This window comes from Alligator sinensis, unplaced genomic scaffold, assembly GCF_000455745.1.
Source record: "Alligator sinensis unplaced genomic scaffold, ASM45574v1 scaffold111_1, whole genome shotgun sequence".
Taxonomy (NCBI): Eukaryota; Metazoa; Chordata; order Crocodylia; family Alligatoridae; genus Alligator; species Alligator sinensis.
This window is the reverse complement of record NW_005841875.1, coordinates 1,007,809-1,031,957: the sequence shown is the minus strand read 5'-3', so window position 1 is coordinate 1,031,957 and position 24,149 is coordinate 1,007,809. Positions and strand designations below refer to the sequence as shown.

Here is a 24,149-nt window from a genome sequence, read left to right as displayed (position 1 = left end):
CGAATTACTGGAAGCTTTAGGATATAACTTTGTTATAGATATTTAATTGACTCCCCATTATACCCTATGGCTGAATCTCCAAATCTTTTCCGAATTGAAGCTTCAGAGCCAGTTCGGCCGAATCGAAGCAGAAAACCGATTTGGAGCTCTAAATTGAATCGCTGGCATCTGAATCAGCCGAATCTGCACCCGAATCGAATAGTTCCCTATTCGCACAGGCCTACTGCCTGTGTTAACCTTCTTTAAATGTCTTTGCCTTCAAGTATCTTTCAGATCATTCGTACATATTTGCTTAGTTGGGCAATCAAAGAAAAATTAAGGTGGAGATTTTGCTGGCGGAGTTGTGCTACTACACATGCAAAATCCACTGATTCCTCAGAAAATAAGTGTCCTAGTAGCATTGATACTCAGGGCATTACAAAACAATGACAATGGTGTTACTCCTGCCATGGGAAGAGTCACCCCTGCTATCGCCCCTCTCAGTTATTCTTCTAACACATCACATTGCGTGCTCTACTCATTGCCAGAGAAAACACATGAGCATGGTGGCAAAGGCATAGAGAGAAAGAGAGAGATGACGTTATGTCATGACAAAATGAAATGCTGCCAATGTGAGGCTATGTGGAGTATTTCTTGCATTAGGTTCAATGCTGCTGCCTGGATTTAACATGGCAACTGTGTTGGTGTTAAATGCAGCCGATATACCACCATGTTCTCTTAAGCTACTGTGAAGTGTTTTGGGCACAATCCCACCAGTGCTATTTGCCCTTCATTCCCTCTGATTTGGCACTGGTCATTGCTTGGCCAGTCACAAGATGGGAGCTCACTGTAAGTCAACAAATTTGATCTTTGCCAATAAGCCCTTTTCACTGCCAGACCTTTAGCTTTGCTCTTGCTCTCGTACTATTATTACCTGATATCTCGTGGGCTTGTTATAAGCATTCTTCCCAGAAAAATTTTCTGTGTTTCGCATGCTAGACAGAAAACGAATTTTCTGAAAGTATAAAACATGGTAAAGTATTAGAGTACTGACAGCTTCTCCTCCCTCAAATACACCAGGCTTAAAAAAAGGGCTTCCCCAAAGTGTTAGGAAATGCTTCATTGTGGGCAGCTTGAAGGTCCTGCAGAATAATTAAACCAGCATCTCCAACATGCAATTAATAGGTTGATTAGGGAAGGGGTGGGGGGAAGTGGAGGGAGATGACCCTCTGATTTCTCATGCACAGAAAAATTACTGGATGAGTTACTGGTCCTCACATTGTCCAAACAAAGAGTGCTTTGATTGTGTACATGACATGCCCCTTTGAGCATGTGCACGCTGCTGCAGCAAGACACGGTCCACCTGCCCACATGCACTCTGCCCCCAAGCAGAAGTGGTGTAACTGGTGTAGTGTGGCACTGGTGAGCACCCATAAGCTTTGGAAATGGTGTGCATGCAACTACCACAAAAAACCAACTACACCACTTTCAGCTGAGAGGTGGTGCATGCAGAGTGAATCTGGTGTATCTCACTGCCACTCTCCCCCTAGTACTAGACTGGGGCAATGTAACTATGATCTTTTGAACCAGTCAGCATTAAAAGGCAGAGCTTTGCTAATTATTCCAATAGTTTTGGTCTTTGGGACCAAGATTTGAAAATAACTTAAAAAAAAAGAGAGAAAGAGAGAGAAAAGAAAAATTAGTAATCTGACTCTATGGGTACTAATGAGAGTCATGAGAGCCTGCATGGAAATCTCCTACGGAGGAGACTGTTCAGATAACAACACAATTTGTTATTGGTGATCCAGCAAAAAAAACCTGTAGTATTCTTGCCGTTAAGTAGTATATGCTCTGTAATCACAATGGAGCTCTCAATTTTGGAAGCTAGAGATTGGTTTTGCAGTCCCTACTAGGGATAAGATATCAAGAGATTTGGCTAACTCTGTCTGTCCACAATATTTGTACCTTCTTGCTATTCAAATGCATGATCCATATAAGACATTTACAGATAAACAGTCTCAAAGGGCCAAATCCGGTCTCCAGAGCAGAATAGATTCATAGAAGTAGGTTCGGAAGGGACCTTGTAGATCTTCAAGTCTGACCCCCTGCCCTGGGCAGGAGAGAAAACTGGGCTCGTATGACCGCAGCCAAGTAAACATCAAGCCTCCTCTTAAAGACCCCCAAGGTAGGAGCCAGCACCAGACCCAGACCCCTGTGCTAGGCACCCAGGTTCCCTCTACAGTGCACGGAAAAAAACGGCACCTCAGAACGGGCTCTGAAATGGCCACTACACTGAGCTGGAAACCATCGATGTCAGCAAGCTCAGCTGGCAGCTGCCTACAAATGGAGAGCAAAGGGGTGGGCTGAAATCTTGGAATACAAAGCCTAAGAGTCGAACTTGGGGTTATATTATGAGAAGTACCTAAATGGTTTTAAGAGCTGAAGTCCCATTTTCAAAGCGACTTAGGTGCTGAAAATGTTCACCCTTAATAAATAGATATTAATGGCGGGTTAGGGCATTCCTTCATTATCTTTTAAGTCACCTATCCTTCCGGTTATTTCATTTCCCATTCCTAAAATACATGATTCTTTAGACTAAAAATGAACAGGAAAGCTGATCTACTAGAATTCAGTGGCCCCAACATGTCCGTCTACCCGGGTGGCAGGCAGTTTAAGAAGCAAACCAGTTAGTCGTGGCAATTAAAACCAGGGCCTGCGCAGCTTAGATTTTTAGCTTCTCTAGCCATACTTTGGCAGGTGATTGAATGCTCATCCTATGTAAGCGTGCTCTCTTAAACTTGCCTAGGGGAAATGCACTCTCAACAAGCACTGGGTCAGCTCTCTGCAATACCATTATTATGGGACAACGGGACTGGTTCCTGTGCTTTCATTGAGATAGGAACAGCTCCAAGCTACCCCGAGGGCAGACTGCAGTCCACAGAGGCAAGCCAAGCAGAGTCCTCCTCTGCGTCCCTCTGGCACACGCTCCCCTGCCTGTGTCTATGCTTTTATTCGTTCAGCACTTCCTCTTCAGTCGCTCTCTCTGTTTCCCTCTCACGGGGTGTCACCTTCTCTTCTGGGAGGACCTCATGGTACATCAGTGTCCCCGGTGGGGTTTTCTCTACCTCTTTTCAGCATATTCCTTTGATCTCAAACTTTTTCTTCTGCTCTCCCACTTGTTTTTCCACCCCCTCTCCTCCACTCTCTGCCTTATTTTGCCCCACCATTCATTTTCTTGGTCCCCATGGGACAGATAGGTGGTCTCTCTTTTGCTCTACCCAGCCGCTCCTTCTAGTCAGTTTAGGCTCTGTGAAGAAGCAGAAGCAGCTAACAGGCTTGAGTTCAAATGACCTGAAAAAAAATGTGCAGCTATACTCGGATTAAAATTTAAAATCCTGGTCTGATGTGCCTTCGAACATGCCTCGTGAATATTAACAACCCCCTTAGAAACTGCTGGCAGCGCTGCTGAGGAACATCACTTGAGCCTCCAGCATGGGAAGTGATGTTACCCCTTCCTCCCCACTCCTGCCAAACCCTAAAACGCACCTTTCCAGGGACCACTTCCCAATCTCCTTTTCCCATTTGAAACCCCACTTGAGCAGGGGAAATGAAAACCACGGCTAGTACAGTTTAAACAAAGCTGTTTCACTGCCTATTTCCGTTTGCTGGATTTGACGGCCAGGGTAGAGCAGCTGCAGCTGAATCGCGTGTGAAAAAGCTTCAGGCATTTCACTGTGAAGCAAGAGAAATGCCACGAGGGGAAGGAACAGATTTACTTTGGTGGGTTTTTCTTTTTTCTTTTTTTTGTAATTCCAATCAACTTGCCAGGAACATTTTGTCCCAATGACCCTAGGAACAGTCCTGAAAATAATCATTTCCACGGGAGAGAGAGCGCTCTCTGATTACACTGACACTTCTTTTTTTTCAGGGGCAAGACAAGCCAGTTCTGCTGGAGAGCATCTGATTTCTAAGACTGCGTGTCCTGTTTTATCATGCGGAAGCTCCTCAGTGCTTGGGAGGAGGCTCCTTCACCTCTCTGAAATGTGCCATTTGGCAAGCGGCAAATTTGTGCTTTCCCAAAGCACCCATCTATTCCAAAACAGCGAACAGGTGGCAGTTGAGGAAGCACCTATCTGTTTCTGTGCCTACCATTAGAGAGATGAAGGGGGACAGGTCAGCAATTGCAGCTTCAGGTCCTCGGGAGAAGTTAATAGTCCCTATCCAGACTGTGGCTCCCAACAAAGGTGCAATCAGACTTGGCAGGGAAATGCTGATTTTCACATAGTGACTATGAAATTGGTTTAGGGGGATGGTGAAAGGAAGCTGGACATAAAAGAGGCAGCATGGTCCGCTGGTAGATTAAAGTGAAGGAACCCGGCTTCTAGGCTTTGTTCCACCACTGACTTGCTGCCTGTGCCTTTGAATAAGTCACTTCACCAGTTTCCTATCAGAGTTTATATAGATTGTAAGTATTTTAGCAGGTGCTTGTAAAAAGAGGTCACAATTTTGGCTGGGCCTCTGGGGGTTGCTGTCATACAAATAATACAGAAAAACAGCTTTCACTAAAACACCATGCAGCCCTTTTGAGCTAAGGAGCCTTCTCCTATTGTCCTTGGAGAACGCCACGGTCCCCCGTCAAAGAACATGAACTGCAAAGAGGTGAGTGCCTTACCCGATGGTTGGAATTGAGCATGCCCATCTCGAGATCATTTTCACAGTTTTTGGCCTTGGATTTGCAGAGTTTTATGAGGCACATTTTGATTCTCATTATGAGATAATAAAAGGATTTGGGGCTTGGCACTAGGTTGAAAGGAGCAGGTAGAGTCCTTCCTTCGTCAAAGTATGAGAGCCATAGTTTGGCACGCGCAAACTTCCACTCCACATCTGCATCCTCCTGAAAGGGGGGAAAAAAAACAAGAGCAGCATCAGTATGGAGGTAGGAATATGCCAACGCTGTTCCACTGGCAGTGAGACTAAGGAGCAGAGACCACTTCGATGGACTGAGTACGAGTTTGGTCTCCCGAGGCCCTTCTCCCTGCTCCAATTTTGACGTGAGTAGATTGCTTATTAGGGCTGTGTGAGGCCTCGGACTGTGTTTTGGATCTGGAGAAGCTTCGGACGCTTCGGCATCCAAAGCAGCATGTCTGGATCGAAGCACTGGCTTAATTAGGCTTTCTGAAGCGGTTTGGAGCTTCCGAACTGTGTCGGAAAAGCTTCGGAGCCACCTCGGAGATCCGGCCATAGGGTATAATGGGGAAACAATAAAATATCTATAACTTTGTTTTTTGTCTGATTTAGGTGAAATTTGCAGGGGTGGTAGACTCTTCAGAGAGCATGAAGTCTGCCGTGTTTCAGGAAGATGAGTGCCGGGGTTTGGGGGGAACTGCACCCCAAATTCTTGAAAACAAAACTCCTGTCATGTCTATGTGTTACAACACAGGGGGGTACAAACTGCAGGGGTGGTGGCCCCTGCTGAGGCCACAAAGCCTGCCAGGTTTCAAGGAGATCAGTGCAGGGGTTTGGGGGAAACTGCACCTCAAGCTGCAGACAAGCAAAACTCGTGACATGGGTGACCCTGCGTGTGTTAAGGCACAGCAGGGTGAAAGCTGCAGGGGTGGTGGCCCCTGCTGTGGCCACGATGCCTGCCAGCTGTCGAAGAGATCGGTGCAGGGGTGCTGGGTTCTGGGGCCCTGCACCCCTAGCTGCTGACAGGCAAAACTCGTGACATGGGTGCTTGTGCGACTGTGTCTGTCTTGGGGCCTGGGAGACACTGCTGCAGGCCTGGCTGCTAAGCTACTGTGTTACCAGTTACCAATCAATCATGATTCACTCAGGGACCAGCTCAATAGGCACTTCCTAGCTAATGTAGCCAGTTAATTACCATCAATTAACACCTACAAAACCACAGACCAAGGAGAGGAAAGAATCAATACAGACAATCAACTGCCCCAAGACAGAGCCAGTCAGGTGCACAAGCACCCATGAACATGAGTTTTGCCTGTCAGCAGCTAGGGGTGCAGGGCCCCAGAACCCAGAAGCCCTGCACCGATCTCCTCAACAGCTGGCAGGCTTTGTGACCACAGCAGGGGCCACCACCCCTGCAGCTGTCACCCCGCTGTGCCTTAACACACACAGTGTCACCCATGTCATGAGTTTTGCTTGTCCGCAGCTTGAGGTGCAGTTCCCCCCAAATCCCTGCACTTATCTCCTTGACACTTGGCAGGCTTCGTGGCCTTAGCAGGGGCTACCATCCCGGCAGTTTTCACCCCCCTGTGGTGTAACACACAGATGTGACATGAGTTTTGCTTTCAAGAATTTGGGGTACAGTTCCCCCCAAACCTCTGCACCGATCTTCTTGAAACTTGTTCGACTTCATGCGCTCAGCAGAATCTACCACTCCTGCAAGTTTCATCCAAATCAGACAAAAAACAACAACATTTTAGATATCTTGTTGATTCCCCATTATACCCTATGGCCAGATCTCCAACGCAGCTCTGAAGCTTCGCAGCCGCTTTGGCTGGATTGAAGCAGAAACCCGGTCCGGAGCTTCGGATCAGATTGCTGCCATCCGAAACGGCCACATCCGAAGCCGGATTGGATCTCTGCCAACTCGCACAGGCCTATTGCTTATGTCTATATTGTTATGTGCATATTGTGCACCTAAATAACATTCTTCTGGAGTGTGGGGAGTTTTTTAGTGGGGCTTCAAGGGGGAAAGTGAAGTGGGGCATATTTGGGACCGTAGGAGACAGAGGCCAACAGCAAGTGGCAACACAGTGGCAGAGGAAGAAGACAGCCACAGTCGGAGTTTCAGAGCCAAGTGAATGATGAAGTCAGGCAGCTGCTTTCTCCTGGGCTGCTTCTAAGCAGCACAGTTGATGGAAGGAAGGAGAAGCCATTGGGTCCAGCACCCCTGACAGGTCTGCCTTAGTGCAGCAGAGGAAGCTGGGATGGAACCAGCTTATCCTCTATGTCCATCTGCAGCAGTGGGTCCTGCTCAGGGTGTAGCGCAGGGGCGGGCAATTATTTTGGGCAGAGGCCCGCTTACTGAGTTTTGGAAAGCGATTGAGGGCTGCATGACAGGCAGCCAGGGGAAGATAAATATTAATTTTCTAAATTTTTTAGCAGCCCTGCGGGCCAGATAGAACAGCTTGGTGGGCCACATCTGGCCTGCGGGCCGCATTTTGCCCACCCCTGGTGTAGCAGGAGGTATCCATACTATGCACCCAGCCTTCTCCTTGATGATGATGTTTGCCAAAAAAAGGGGGAAGGTGAGCCCCTGTGCCCAGTGCCTTAAACAGCAACTTATTGCTGTCTCTCAGAGATAGCTCAGGGAAATTAAATATAAATATTGGATAACTATCCTTCTTACCAGGCCGCTTCGATTTTTTTTCTGTTAAATGAGATGCTGTTTGAAAACCTGCCAAGCTCCTCAGAACACCTTTGGAGCTGGCAGGATTCAAACAGAGCACCCGGGCAACCCTGCCGGGGTGAGCATGAAACTCGGTGACCTTCTGAATCGAATGTCACCTTCCTTCTAGGTTGGCTAATGGGCAAGTTGTGGGAGATGCCAGTTAAGAAAGGGGTCGGAGAGCTCAGCTAGACTCAACAGTTAATGTGTCTGCAGTTTTCTTGTAGGAATGTCTGTGAGAAAAAAAGAGGAGAGTGGCCAAAAAAAGAAAGAAAGAAAAGAAAGGACTGTACTACAGGGAAACAGCATATAGAGAGCAGGGTGTGATGGCAATGAGGAGAACAGGTGAATAGTTGAGTGTGATAGATTTTCCAGGCTGTTATTTCTTCCTTATTGTATCACTCCCACAGGGCGATGGGGGACCTAGTTATAGACATGCTGGAATTACCCTTAGATATCTTACATAATGTCACATTTTGGATCCAGTCGACCCTAACAAGTGCTGTACCGGGTCTCCTGAAAAGGAGCTTGCTGTGGTCAGCCTATAGGTGCTGTGTTTTGTTTCTCTTTGCATATTGGAAGAATGGCTACAGCCATCTTGATGATAACTTCGAAGCAACCCAAAAAGCCGTGTTGTGCGGATTCAGAATTCCACGAGACGGCAGGAATTCTGGTAAAAATGTAGGATGTGAAATACCTCTGTCCTTTTCTCTTCAGGACCATGGTCCTCTTTCTTGGGATGGCAAGGAAATCTTCTGTAAATGAAACGCCCATAAAACACATTCCATATTTTGAGCTTGGCCAAATATATGGGTATATTTTCAGTACCAAGCAAAAAAGAAGCAATCTTGACATTACCATTTAATAATGACTTATGCCTCTAATTAAGCACAGAGATATTTGATGCCTAAGTACCTATCGTTTGATTCGCTAAAAATTCCCAAATAGCAGCTTAGGCTTCTTATGTTTTCCAGTAAATGAAAACGATAATAGCCTATACCAGCTGATTCCTTTTTTGGTCCTAATGATATTCCTTGTCCTGTACCATTATATTTTGGTTCAGATATCTCACATGCCACATAAACACATCCGTTTTTCAGTTAAGATGATATCCCCTTATTAGATTGTCAAAGAGAGCCAAGACATCAAGAACTTTCCAGAGGGCAAATGCAAGGTTAGTGCAGTCTGTCTGAATCTGAGTGGCATTTATGATTGTATTCAGTACTTCTATGCTCAGGACCTCATAGCAGGATCATTTGCTGGGCAAGAGAGGATGATCTTGCAGCTTTTCTAGAGCTGTTTTCACTGTGGTATATAAAGCAGACAGTAATATCAATGGGAAAAAGAGTTTTGCCAATACATCTGTGCCATGGTAACATGAATAATGCATGCTCTCTCATCAGTGTATAGCTCTGATGAAACCACTATGTTGGCAGAAATGGGCCTGTTACAAATGGAGGCATTGAGCCTAATTCTCCCCTCCTTTACAGCAGTGCATTTCTGTTGACATGAATGGAGCTATGCTGACTTTGGCCGTTTGGCTTTTGGAGTTGTTTCTGGTTGGCGTTGTTGGAGCTCTTTCTGATAAAACCTTGGTTCTTATCTTTTTTAATGAGATACTGATAAGATACCGATTAAAACGCTCCTCTTATCTGACAGCTAGCATGATTTTCTTGATGGGGCCATCTGCATACAGGGCAAAGGGTACAAAAGTAAGGTAGCTCTGACATTTCAACCTAATTGCAGCATACACAGGAATCCATGTAATATTTTCACTGCTGTGCATAAGTACTCAAGCATTACACCGAGGAAATATATGCAGCCCTGGCCTTTTGCATATTTGGGTTCTGAGGGAAGATTAGAGCAGCTAATTAATACAGATTCAACTATAGTAACTTGACATTCATGAAACTGGGACAAAAAAGAGAGGAATTAGCACTGACAAGTGCCCAGGCATTAATCATTCTTCTTGTTTTATTTATCTTAACAAAAATCTGTTTTTCTCTATTTTTTATCCAAATAAGCAAATCCAGTCTGCTAATATGAACAAGACTGGGCAGAGTTGGTTGAAAACCACAAATAAATGTCTGCCAATAGTGATATAGATATAAATATATAGAGAGATTTTAATAATTATTGTGCCCGTGCCCCTTTTGTGTCCACTTTTTGTCAACATAAACACAACTGTGTTTCACTGGCGCACATGTTCACGGAAAATGAATGTCAAGATTGTGCACCTATTTTTAATTAATATAATTTTAATTTTAATTCTATTTTTATTAATATAATTTTAATTTTAAATCTGCATAGAAGAGTATAGGAAGAAGATAGGCCTGTGCACTCAGCCAATCGGAAACAAGTTAAAAATGCCATGTGATCAACCTGACTAATCACAATTAACCAACAGAAGTTTTGAGGGCAATATTCCAAGAAGTGCGTATGACCGATACAGAGAATTAAAAAAAATTGTGAACTACTTTCAATAATGTACACATCTAAGAAAACTGTGATCCCGTCACAGATGTTCAACCAATAAAAGGTAATTGAATTCCTTATTTAAATAAGCCACGGTGAATAATTTGCTTACATCTAATACCAGGTGCGAGATTTTTTGGTTGCCACATAATTTTAAAAGCAACCGCCTTCTGTTATACTCTGACATTTTACATGCTGGACCCTTCCACTTCCTGATTTTTATAACATCACAGTCAATTAAAACGATATATATATAGTAATCAAATTGCTTATCTTACCTCAATTTCCTGATAGGAGTTGTTGATCATGGCTATTAACATATTAAGAAGCACCACCACCATGGTAACGTTATAAACTCCATAGAGAACATATCCAATATTTTCAATAAACTTATGATCGTACTTCAGCACCACTGATATCACTTCAGACAAGCCAAATATTGACCAGAATAAGGTTTTAAAACTTTCTTCTACCCTAAAAATAAAGCAAACAATCATTTCACAGCGCTGTCTCCAGATCAGCAAGGCTCAGTGTTAATAATGAAAGTGGCGCTTTGCCAATATAAATAGGATATCTCTGTGCAGTCATTGCCCATCATTATTCATCACTCTGTGGACTGCCAACTCATATTTCCTGAACTGATAAAGATATATAACTTCCTAACAAAACTATGCAATGATAAGACTTCTTTATCTGCCCCATCTGTTTTTCTCCTTCCTATTACCTATGAGCTAGACTATAACAAGCGCTCCCCATCCATGAAGGAGGTTGGGAACACCCTACATGACCAGAGAGAAATGAGCCATGTAGAATTTGAGAACTTGCATGGAAGGGCTTATGCACAATAGTTACCCATTTACGTTCTCTCCAAAGCAGGTCAGCATAGGATGCCTAGGAAAGGGAAAGGAATGGGTAGGCAGATGCTTGATTAGAATCCCCCTGTTTCTGGTTGGCTTCCCAGGGTTCAAAGAATGGCAAGAAAGGTGGTGGGAAGAGTTTAGAGGCAAAAGATCACCCAGGGTGGTAAGGTAGGCCCAGACAGACTTGTTGTAATGATCAGTTTGGGGCTTACTGATTAAAAGTGGACCAGAAAGATGCATTGGAAAGGAAGATGTGAAGGAGAGGGGGAACGCATGGACTAAAACAGTGTCAGGGAGAGGAGGAATTGTGAGGAGGATATGGGAGATGTCAGATGGAGACAAAGCTGAAGTGCCAAAAGGGGTAAGGAGAACATGCCTGGATCCAAAGGAAGAGGGGATGATGAGAAGAGACCCAGGGTCTCTCCAAACCCCGTGGTACTTACAACGGAGGTTGACTACATGTTTCCAATTGGTACTGTGGCCTAATCCTGACAAGTCCATTGATAAAGTAGCTAGGAGAGACTTACCACAAGTTGCCCTAAGGAACCAGTAAATTTGTACGTGAGCTCTGCTGTCGGTCCCACCCTTTATAGCAGCACAAGGCATTCATTTCTATCATCTGAAGCACAACGAAGAGCACTGGACAGTGATTACACTACCTACAGCAGCAGCAACTGGGCATTATCTTTACCATAACCCATTATACCAGCTTCTCTCATTCGCATACACCAGTAAGGTACTTATGCACTTTATGTACGACATTGCCTGTGGGTGCAACTCCACTGGCTTCACTCCACACCAGCAATGGTTCAGTCTTTGGAAGCTGTTACACAGCAATTAAGCACTTCAATCACAGGGCCTTTTCTTTTCTGTTTTGCTGCCATGTTACTCAAAGAGGTCATGTTGCTTGCCAATACACATCAGTCACTCTTTTCATTTACATTGTATATACACCCTAGAAATTACGTCATCGATGGATTCACTTCAGGTACCTGTGGGGCAGAGTTTCTGGGTTCAGACGACTCTTGCTATCACGTCATTTTGAGCTAGCAGGAGACAGCACTTTTCCCTTTGGCAGCTATTTCCCCTTGTTTAAATACTCCCACTTTTGTTCTTTGCATTGAGATACAATGAATAGTAACTGCCATTCATAGGCCCAAGTACTTAAATAATACAGGCCAATGTATAGTCCATTAAATATTGTATTTTTCATTTAAATAACATTTATAAATCCTAAATCACTGGCTTTGAAGCCCATCATCCAAGTCACTTATCAGGCTAATAAAAGGTTGTAGCCACCAACCTTGATCCCTGTAGCACCCTACTATTAACCTTCTCTTTTAATTTGGAAAGGCTCCATTTGTTTTCTCCCCTCCAGGCATTTTTTAATACAATGTGTCAACTCTGCTCCTTTCCCCCAGCGCCTGTTCTGGATTGTTGCCATGTTCTCTCTGAAAACTTAATTACTAGCTGCCCACGGCCCTGGCAGCACAGGTGCTTTGCAAAGCAGAGATTTCCTCTTCCAAGGTGAAAACAGACCAACTTATTCCAACTGCGCATTTCAAGGCTTTTGATAGTTTCCCACAATATTTTTGCTAACAATCTAAGGAAGTATGGGTTGAATTAAGACCTGGCTAGACAAAGCCCTGACTGGGATGATCTAGTTGGGGATGGTCTTGCTTTGAGCAGGGGTTGGACTAGATGTGACCTCCTGAGGTCCCTTCCAACTCTAATTTTCTCTGATTCTGATTCTACGTACATACCCATAGCAAGATGGTGATATTTTCTTCACTGCGATGTTGGAAAATAATGCTCCTGATGGCACCCCAAGTGGGGATTCAGTGGTTTGGCATAAGCAGTAGGGCCACTAAGGTTAGACTTGGCTCCAAATCCAGGCTTTTCCCCAGAAATGTTTGCATGTGGGATGTTAGTTGAACAGTGGTGCTGATATGCTGGAAGAGGTTGAGAAAAGTTCCCAAAAGGCCTTTATTAAGTTACAGCAAGGGAAGTTTAGGTATGATGTTAGGAAAGACTTTCTCACTAGGAGGGTAGCAAAGCACTGGAACAGGTCACCCAGAGAGGTGGTGGAAGCTCCATCCTTGGAGGGTTTTAAGGCCCAGCTAGACAAAGCCTTGGCTGGGATGATCTAGTTGAGGATGGTCATGCTTTGAGCAGGGGTTGGACTAGATGTGACCTCCTGAGTTCCCTTCAACCCTCATTTTCTAGGATTCTATGAATATTCTGTCACTAAATTGATCACAAGGTCAGAATAACATTCCTGTTTCTCAGAGAGCCCATTGCCTTTCTGCATAGTGCTGACATTGCACAGTTCCTTAGCACAAGCTAAGGGGAACATTACTTTTGTTACAATTTTGGGAACACATCACTAGAAAGAGGGACTTGGGGGCCAGGCTGTGAAAGTTTCTGAGGCTCAGCTGTGTTGATCCAATGTCATATTTTCATTGAAAGTGGATTTTGCTTTGGTTGCCTCATTGCCCCTCATGTCACCTGCTAAACCCCTTCTCTTTTTGGATGCTGCACCTTGCAGCTGGTTCTGGGATGAAAGAAACAGAACTGTCGTCGGGGATGTTATTTGAATCTTCTGTTTTGAACCTCAGGGTGGAGCAGAAGCCAGTGAATGCAGGAAGGGCCTGTGCTATCTTGGACCTACCTAAAGAAGGGAAAGACAGTTGGCTGTGCTGCGATGAGGAAAACCAGTTGGCTGAATAATATTTTGGACAGCTGGAAGAAACAATGAAACCTGGAGAGCTGTTTCCAAAGAGCACTGGAGTGCAAGCAATTGCTTTATGAAACGGGGAGGAAGGGATGCTGATGCTAGTCCAGCCCTTGGGAGACCCAGGTCTGGTGTCTGGTTCCTCCATGACCTGAGCAGTGCCTGAGGAGGTCCAGTGTTCTCCCCTCCCGTGCAATCCTTACCCTCTGAAATCCCTGAGAGTTAGCACTTAGATGCTGTTAAAAATCCCACGCTGCACCAAAGTGCATCTTTATGCCCTTAAATAGCTTTAAAAATCCAGTCCTTGGTTTCCCACCTGTAGGAAGTACCTACTTCCCTATGTCCGGGGGACACTGTGAGGATAAATACATTCAAGATGTGAGAAAACCAGATCCTCTGGCATAATGCCCAGATCCTCAAGGTCTTTAGTTGAAATCAATCGGTATGAGGTGAATAAATAGCTTAAAGCATCTGGGCCATAGCGAATGGTGAGAGAACGACATTTAAAGTTGTAATCATTCAAAAGTCATGTCCTGTGGCTCTGTTGTACAAAACCAAGATTATTTTCCATCGGTCACCGAAAGGCTAAAAACGAACTCTGGAGGAACTACTTCTGGAAGAGTTGTAATCCCGTATCCAGATGAAAACATGGTAAAACTGAACCTCCCTATTGATTGATTGGGGATTTCAATATCCAGCAGTGAATGCAACTCCAGAACCCTGCCTTCTCGTGAGGCAGGGAAATGTTTTACCTATTTTACAGATGAATAAAGAACCAAACCACCATGTACTGTATCCAGACTGGTACAGTAAAGATTGGAGGAAAGAGGATCTGAAACCTGGATGATGCCATTTCCTGGTATGGCTCCCACACTACTCCCTATCTCCCTTGTTACAAAGGATTTGAATGCACAGGAGACATTTCCCCCTCGGTGCACACATCATTCCCATAAGACAATTTGATGCTTTTGCAGTGAGTGCCTCAAGAATGCGTGAGATAATATAACTGCAATGGACTTTGATACACTATGCACTACTTCCTTCTCCATCGGAAGAGATCATCACACAACCCTGACTTCATGGAAATCTCTCCTCTATTATTTCTCTGCTGATTATCATAGGTCACGATGCCTTCCAATTGAGCTTTACTCCACAAACTGGAAGCACTTTAACACTTCCAAAATAGCATGTAATAAATAATATATAAAAAGGAGTACTGAAATAATGCCAAAAAACCCCAAATCTCCAAATAACGATGAAAGTGAATGATAACTCGGACTTTTTAGGTAGGGGAAAAAATCCTCACATACACTGTAGACTTCAACTGGATTTGTGATGCAGAAAGCAGGACAAATGTTATCAGTCTTGCTTTCAGTTCAATTTTATTTGTACAGCATGTTCTTCATTATGGGCTCTTTCAAGACCTGAGTTTTGTACACAGCAGAACACAAACAGATACACACAATGAAGGACTGTTTGGCAAGTTGCATGCTTCCCAGCAAGCTTTCTTTCTGCATTTCTAGATGTGAGTTAGCTGAACAAAGTCAGTATTTAGCTGTCTAAAATTAATTCTCAGCAAGATGCACCTTGTTTCTTCTGCAAAAGGCATATGTAAATTCAAGTGACAAGAGCATGCTTTGCATGCTACCTCTGGTTCATAAATCAGTGATATACTAAGGTCCTCACACTGCCATAACACATGAGATTTGGAAAGCACAGGTAATCAGTAAGTCACACTGAGCATTCACTGACCATTACGAGCCTAGCTAAGAAAACTATTCAGAGTCAACCATGTTTGGACAAATTGAACCTCTTTTTCTGCTTACAAATTGCCCCTGGAAAGCTCTGATTATTCTGAAATGCTTCCAGCTTTTAGAACTATTCACCAAGAAATGTCCCTAAATAGTTGTTTATCTGTTAAGATTTCGTTGTGGGTAACCAGTATTCGTTGTATTATGGTCCACCAATGCCTATTCAAGGTGGATACAAGGTCATGCAATACTTTTTAATGTTGTGAGTGGGTGAGGAGTCTCTTTAAATCAGTTTCCAGTGCAAGCGTTTGCATTTTCACATTCCAGGACTTTTTCCCGTACATTTTTATTATATTTGTTACAATCATATTCATAGATGCCCCAGCCAGGAAATTCATTCAGTAGAATTTTTGAAAAAAAAAAAAAGCAATCACAAATGAGTTATGATTGCAGCAAAAGGTAATTCACTTGTGTCTTCTCCTGGGTGAATTTTCACAGGAATTATTTGAAATATTTGCTTGCTATAATAATTAGTTCCTCCTCCTCTTCATGAGTCAGCTGGTGCCACTTGCGATTTCCTGAGACACCTGCAAAACCCACTGGCAGTTCAGGGTGTTATAGGAGGAAACGTTTTTATGATGTGCAGCTGTCTTGATACTTGTACACAAGAACATAAGAAGCGCCATACTGGTTCAGACCAGTGGTCCATCTAGCCCAGTATTCTTGGCCTTTTGGCTAAGATCAAGTGTACCGTCCTCCGCATCATGTTACTTGTACCTGCGTGTATCTCTTAGAACCCACAAATCTACACCAGCGCGGCTTCTTTGTGTGGTGGGACCTTTGTATCGCCTTCCCTCCATAGGCATTGTGCTTTTATCTTCTCCATCCCCCACCTTAACCCACCTCTGGGCTAAATAGGCTACACTGTCTCTATGTAATGTAGTTGTGTCCTCCCCATACCTATAGCCACCCTTGTGTTGGTTTTCCATATCCCCTTCCACCCTGTCAACTTCATAACTTCCTTTTAACATACACTAATCAACGAAATCTGTCTCCAACAGTGGTAGAAATGCTATAAAGGCAGAGTACTGAACCAGATATTTCTACAGTGTTCTATCCCCTATCAATATTTCCCCTGGTATCTACCATTCTTCAGGGCAGCCAGGATCTGGAACCAACTTCCAAGGGAAGTGGTGCTGGCTCCTACCCTGGGGGTCTTCAAAAGGAGGCTAGATAGACACCTGGTCAGGGTCGTTTGACCCCAGCATCCTTTCCTGCCCATGGCAGGGGGTCGGACTTGATGATCTGCTCAGGTCCCTTCCGACCCTACCAACTATGAAACTATGAGAGATGCCAGAGGAAACATCTCCAACCATTCTATTCAATAGCCATTAAAATATCTATCATCCATGAATTTATCCAGTCCCTTTTGGAACCTGGCTGTGCTATCTGTCCCCATCACCTCCTGTGGCAATGAGTTCCATAAGTTAACTACGCATTGGGCGCATCTACATGAGATGCTTAACTTCGTATTAGCATAGTTTACTGGGAAGTAAGCATATGCATCTACACGTTCACATGCTTACTTTGAGTAAACCTCCTTAATACCAAGTACATTTTCTACCTGCCAATGCAAGTGGCTAATTTACTCAGCATTAGTAATGGCACTGTACCGCTCATGTAGACACCTGACTGGGACCCATATCTGACTGGCGGGGCAGGAGCAAGTCTGCTTTCAGTCAGCCGGGAGTTAGCTCCCTGCCTGTTCCCAGGGCAGGCTCTGCCACAGGAGCCTGGGTGGGGTCTATGCCCCCTGCCCTGGCAGCAGAGAGCTCCAAGCCCCCTGTCCCCAGATTGCAATTGGGCTGGGAGATAAGGGTCTGCAAGGCTTATCAAGCCCCATGACCGCAAGGCTCAGGCTAAAAAAATAAGCATCTCCCAGGAGTGTATCTGTGATAGCAGAACTCAGGCGGCAAGATCAGCAGCGGCCCCATGGTTGCCGAGCTGGTGCTGGGAGCTCCCTGCTGGCAGGGGATGAGGAACTTGTTCCCTGCCCAACATTGCAAGCACAGAGCTGGGGTGGGAGGAAGCTCCCCAACCTGTTCCCCCCACCCTCCACCAGCTCTGAAATCATGAAGCTGCATGGGGAACAAGTTCCCCAGCACCTGTCCTGTGTGTCTGGGGGCAATGTCTCCCTGCCCTGGCACTAGAGAGCTCCCAGCCCCCTTTCCCCAATTGGGGAGCAGGGGATGGCAGCTCCCTGCAAGGGGACAATTCCCCGCCCAGCCTGGAGCTGGCTGAGACCTGCCCCTGACCAAGACAGTTCACAGCCAACTCCAGGCTGTACAGGGAAGTGTGTGCAGCCTGGAGGTGGCTGGGGACTGTCCTGTTTTGGGCAGTCCTCAGCCACCTTTGGGCTGCACAAGCAGACTTCTCCATACAGCCCAGGACTGGCTGGGAACTGTCTTGATTAGGGGCAGGTCCCAGCCCCATGCCCTGATCAGGTGATTGAGGCACAGGGCTTGGAAAGAGCTGCAGGGGTGGGGTAGGTCCCAGCCCCTGTCTTGATCCACTGGTGGGGCAGCTAGCAGTGAGCTAACCGCTAGCTGCCCCACGGTGGATTGGGGCAGGGAGCTGGGACCTGCCCCTCCCCTGCAGCTCTTTCCAAGCCCCATGCCTCTGCTGATGGAGCCAGGGCCAGGAGCTCAATGGTGCCAAGGCCGGGAAACATTGTCCCTGCCCCAGCAGCAGGCATCCCCCCAGAGCCAGGAGGCAGCTGTCTCCTGGGCTGGTGCTCCCTGCCAGTCCATGGGCTAGCACCCAGGGGGACCTGGTGCTCCCGCAGGTGGTGGCAGGGACCCATTGCAGGGCTGCATGGAACTGGAAGCAAATGTTCTCCCTAATCTCTGTATGTGTAGACACCTACCCCAAAACCCTTACTCTGCATTATTTTACTGCACAGTAAATCTAGCCTGGAGTAAATGCACGTGTAAACATACCCAGTGTGTAAAAAAGTATACAGATACTGTAGTTTTACCATATTGTTTAAGGTTCTGAGGTTTCAGTTCAAGAAGAGCACAAGATGGACCTGATCTGTTCTGTGTATATATATATTACTTGGAAAGGGCACAGCCTCTGGGAGCCTTGATACTGATTCCTACAAAGAACAGCAAAGCCAAGGTGTGGACTGTCTATTGTTGCATATTTGGACCAGCGTGACTATTTCTAATCCCGGTAATTGCAAGGTGACAGGGTCCCTGGTCCTGCAATCTGTGGGGCACCTTAACTGGCATAAAGCCTCATTAACTTCAGCATGAATCTATGTGAGATTCCAGCTCTTGAAACGGATCATACTCTGGGATTGGAGCCAAATGTTCCAACTCACTACTTCTAATGGCTTGATCTGCTCTTCAGGCAGCCTCCACCTATACCCTGCTGTCAGGACACTTGGTAGCAACATAAGAGACTGCTGTCTCATGTCACTAGCTGGAGAATTTTACATCCTAATTTAACTGGTGACCTTTCTTCTAATTTTGTACATGATTTGTGTTCATCCAACAGGGCATTACTAACAATACTCCTTACAAACTCCTTACAGTCCCTTGAAGGTACATAAGTATTGTTCAGAGTATTCAAAAGATTTGAACTGAGGAAAGAAGAGCCTTTTAATTTCCCTTTAAAAGGGCATCTCCCTGTCACCTACACATCCCAGGTACAGCGTCATCTTTCAACCCTTATTCACACAGGTAATCCTACCGCACCTCTAGGAAGTTATCACCATTTCATTCCAAGCTGTTTCCCATTTACCTCAAGTGAGAGTAGCAGGCATAAAGGGAACCCGATCATTAACTAAGCTCTTCAGTAAATTGCTTCATGATAGGATTGCATCAGAGACTGTCAAAAATTCATTAGCCAACGCTTTTGGAAACATGCGCCAATGGAATACTATAACTGACGGCTATGATCCCAGAAAGGGAGGGAGGTATTCGCTCAGCTGTTGATTAACTCCTGTGCTTCAAGGGCATATTCTTCTATTCAAGTGATAAGTGAGTCGCACCCTGTGTCTTCAATTCTCTTTGACCTTGTTATGGAAAACAGATCAATGTAATTGCATTTTGTCCCTGTAAACCCCTCCATTAAAATGTATCCTCAGGTGGCAGAGGAATGCTATGAGGCACATTTTCCTTGATTAGAAAATTTAAAATCAACTTTATAAAGCACGTGTTATACTAGATGGTAGAGTAATAGCATTGGATCCTATGTGTTGGGGGAGAAACAGTCACTCAGAAAAGACAGATATTAAAATGGGAAGGTCAATTCCTCGTAGTAGGGCTAATGGCAGAGCCTATTTCCCACTGTGGAATGGATTACATGAATGACGCATCAAAATGCCAGTTCCTGCCTACTCTGTCTTACTTTAATGCTGTAGTATCAACTCACTTAACCCTTAAATGTCATGGTACGGATTGGCTTAGATCCATAAGGGGGAAATTGTTATATAATATGGCTCAGACAGGAGAAAGGAGGTTGTGGATCTATCATTTAATTCCTCTCCTGTTCCCATGTGCAGGGGGGAAGCTGCAGTGTCCTTAATTTTTACCCAGGTGGCCTTTTTAATTTATTTATTTTTCCTGTCAAGGGTTGGAAGTGATTTGGGAGTCTGGGGGAATGGGGGTAACCAGAACATCTGCCCCCTGGTAGCCTGGGGCATAGGATCCCTCCCATCACCCTGTGCATGCCCAGAATCCACAAATGCAATTCCACAACCTACTAACTCCAGAGGTGAATTCCTTGCTGTATTGAAGTCAGTAGCAAAACTCTGGCTGATATCAGAATTTCCATTCATGGACCTTTCACGAAGGAGCCAGGAAATAATGCTCCTTTGGGAGTCTGGTGGTCTCCCGAGTGAAACAGCACAATGCATTTGATTACAGCTGAACCACCATTCACAGCACAGGTACAGCAGCAGAGGTTAATAGCAGCACAACTCCTAAGGGATCCATGCTGATGCATACACAGAGAGATGTGTGGAGAGGTCAGTTCCCATTCTGCCCTGGGCCTCAAGTGCAAAGTATGTCCTTGAGGTTTCTAGTGTGCACCTCCTACTGCTTCTGCAAAGCTCCACACTGTTCTGTCTGAACAAGGCATTCATCTGAAACTCAGCGTCTTCAGTGCTCTGGGGTTTTCCTAACCCTTTCTGATATTTTTGAAGTGAAAGGGGCTATGTGTGGTCCAGATTTATTACAGACCAGCATGCAGGAGTATGGGTAGGTTGTCCCATATCTAGTCTAAATGCAACAAACATGTGAATTTAGCCTGCATGCCTAATTATCATATCAATCTTTTAATTCTGAGGTCCTGTTTCTCAGGTATAGTCCAATTGTTCAGTCTTCACAGATAGGATGGAGCCCCCTAAATATTCTCCAATGGTAATTTTTCCTACCATTCAACGAGTACAGTAGTTAATTAATGTTTTGTGGCAGATGCAAGCAACACAGACCCAACGTCAAGAAGTGCAGGCAATCTCCACCTTTTCATGGATGTTGTTGATTTATTGGGTGGTCACTAGAGGGAGATCAAGAAATGCTTAGTCTCCGACTTTCCTTGCATGTTATAGTCTTCAGTGTGTGCTCTGTTAAGAAAACCATATTCTTGACTGAAGGAATGCAAATTCCTGCTCCTATCACTGTGCTATTTCTGCTTCTCCCTGAATGATTTATTATGTTGGGTTTTTGGGGTTTTTTTTTTTTTTTGAGAAATTCCTCAGTAACACATTCAAAATATTTGTCTCTCTGAATATGCAGAGCCTGACAGAGCAGCTGCATTCAGCTGTGGCATTTCAGCTGCATGAGTAATTGAACTTCCTCCTCATTTTACCTACGCTTCGGCGCAAGTAGCTTACAGTCTAGGAACACAAATTAGGGCTGTGTGAAGCTTTGGCAGCTGATTTGATGCAGAGGAGATTCGGCTTGATTTGGCCGCCGAATCTCCAAATCTGAATCGAACCGGGAGACCAATTAAAAGGTAAGAACTGAATCAGAAGCCTCTGAATCAATTCGGAAAAGATTCAGCGCCGTTTTGGAGATTCAGCCATAGATTAAACAGGCAGCAGTCCTCACCACTCTGGACAAAGCTGCCTTCAACTGGTAAGTCTGTTGTGGTGAGCAGAGGGGGGAGGGAAGGGGGAGGGGGGCAGATCAACGCTCCCACTGTGAGGGACAGATTGGGGCTGGGGCTGGGACAAGCTGTCCAGCCGGGGTGGGGAGGGGGCGCAATACAGGCACAGCTTGCTCTGGGCAGAAGGGGGCAAGCAGCAGCAGGGCATAGCCCCCACTCCCAGTGCTGTTGTGCCCGCATCCTGTGCCTCCCACCCTGGCTGGGCTATGCCCTGCTGCAGCTTGCCCCCTTCTGCCCAGAGCAAGCTGTGCCTGTATTGCACCCCCTCCCCGCCCCGGCTGGGTAAGTGGCAGCAGGGCATAGCCCCCACTCCTAGTGCTGCCATGCCCACATCCCGTGCCCCTCGCCCCCTTCTCCGAGTCTTGTGCCCTCCCCCTGCCCTCCCCCAATAGGCAGCTTGTTTCAGCCCCAGCTCCAATCCCTCTCTCACGGGTGGGGCATTGATTTGCCCTCCCACAACCCTTTCCTCCCCCCTCCACCCACCACAACAGACTTACCAGCTGGAGGCAGCTGTGTCCAGCATGGTGAGGACTGCTGCTTGTTTAGTCTATGGCCGAATCTCCGAAGCGGCGCCAAATCTTTGGATCCAATTTGGCTGAATCGGATCAGGACAGTGATTTGAATCTCCAGATCAAATCACTGTCCCTCCATATCAGCCAAATCCAAATCTGAAGCAAATATTTGCCACTTCATACATGCCTAACAGAAATCACACACTTAACCTCGTCTTTTCTCTTTTTATAAAGTGATGTATAAGAGGGTTCCCCACTGCTATTTTCAGAGATAATGTTATGAAAAATTTTGTTTCATGTTCACTCATCCCATAAAAAGCCCTTTCTTGCTTGTTCTGTTTTCACTATTTTCCTCCAGAAAAAAGAATTTCTAAATTACCAAGCTTCTGTCCCCGTTGATTCAACATTCTCCAAAAGACTTGGGATCTAACATCAAAATGGGAGACTGAAAACTTTCTAATCAAAGATTCAATATTACCTCCCCATTCATAACTTCATAGTTGTTGGGGGCTGGAAAGGACCTTACAGATCATTGGGTCCAGCCCCTTTGCACTTGGACAGGAAAGACTGCTGGGATCATATGATCCCAGCAAGATGGGTGTCAAGACAGTTTTTGAAGTTCACCAGGGTGGGTGGCTGTACCACTTCTGGGGGAAGTCTGTTCCAAAACCTCGGTACTCAACTTGTAAAGAAGTTTTTCCTTATGTCTAGCCTGATGTGATCCTCAATCAGCTTCTGCCCATTATTGCTTGTCCTCCCTTGGTGGACCTTGGTGAATAGATGCTCCCCCAAGCCCTGATGCACACCCTGATATACTTATAGGCTGTCACCAAGTCCCCTCTGAGTCTTCTCCTCTCCAGGCTGAACAGTCCCAGGTCATTCAGCCTCTCCTCATATGACCTGGTCTTTAGGCATCTAATCATGTGTCTAGCCCTCCTTTGGACTCTCTTGAGCTTCTCCACATCCTTCCTGAAGTGCGGCACCCAGAACTGGACACAGTACTCCAGCTACGGTCTCACCAAGGCCGAGTAGAGAGGGAGGAGGCATCCTTAGCCTTGCTCGAGATGCCTTGGTAGATGCATGCCAGTACTTGATTAGCTCTGCCATCTACGGCATCACATTGGTGGCTCATGTTCATTTTGTTGCCAATCATGACACCCAGGTCTCAGTCAGTTGTTGTGCTGGCAAGCCATTCAGTGCAAGCCAGAGATAATGCAACTGAGGCAAGGAGGTTAGATGCCTACAGAGTGTTTTGGGACATCTCTGACCCAAGGAAAATCTAAAGCATGCAAAACTGGAGGCAGTTGGCAGATACTGAGCTCTCATCATGAACTTGTGAGCCAGAAAAGGCCTTGCAGTGCACTGAATGAGATCAAAGGTAGCAGAATGCTTACTGAAAAGGAGAAGCATGACTGTGTGACTAGGCTGCTCTGACAAGAGGCAATAGGGACCCCAAAAAATCAGGATGAGAAGCAGCTGCTCAGGAAGGGAGAATGAAGGTGGCTGAGTCCACAGGAGGGATGGTGAGTGATGACGTGGAAGTGGAAGAGATGATGGAGGGAGAATCTGTCGGGTATGTTCAGGGCATGCTTCATCCTGCCTCAGGGGGTCAAACTAGATGATCTCTTAAGGTCCCTTCTAGCCCTACTTTTCTGTGATACTAAGAGAGATTTCTGGAAGAGCACTTAGCCTGAGTATAGCTAAGCATTAAACCGTAATGCCTATTAAACCATGCACAATTTTTTAGCCAAGCATGTCTTTTTGTCTTTAATGGGCTCGTGCAGTGACAAACCTCTACACTGCTTTGAATAATTGAATGTATGTTTCAGCTATAAAGTGTAAACTGCATTGGTCACATAAAGGCATGGAAAGTTACCCAGGAGACAGCCTAGAAAGGAATGTTGTTATGCCTCAAACAATACTCACTGTAGTCTCCTTTCCTAGGTACTCACGTTGTAAACGCTGGGTTGTATTTTGCACCAAGATAGTAAGAGTAAAGGTTGAACATTCCAATCATGAAGGCAACAAACACCATGATGAAGATGACCATGAATTTGAAGATATCCTTCACGGTCCTTCCCAAAGAGATCTGAAGGGGGCCAAAGCTTTCGTTCGCTGGAAGAATGTAAGCAATGCGGGAGAAGCTGAGTACTACAGCTATTGCATATAGTCCTTCTGATATGATCTGAGGATCCGAGGGAAGCCACTTGTTCCTGGCTAAAACAATACATGTGCATAAAGTGTTAGTAA

The 24,149-nt window shown here is 45.4% G+C and overlaps 1 protein-coding gene across 1 annotated transcript in view; it reads right to left on the bottom strand.

Moving 5' to 3' along the window:
* The window catches only part of TRPC7 (transient receptor potential cation channel subfamily C member 7), a 115,654-nt gene that overhangs the window by 6,905 nt on the left and 84,600 nt on the right, over positions 1-24,149 (bottom strand). Inside the window, exons 6-9 of the mRNA XM_025196023.1 lie at positions 23,852-24,116; positions 10,144-10,339; positions 4,652-4,873; positions 914-994 (exon numbers count right to left, since the gene is read on the bottom strand). Coding sequence (XP_025051808.1) covers positions 914-994; positions 4,652-4,873; positions 10,144-10,339; positions 23,852-24,116 — 764 coding nt within the window. The remainder of the gene's footprint in view (positions 1-913; positions 995-4,651; positions 4,874-10,143; positions 10,340-23,851; positions 24,117-24,149) is intronic.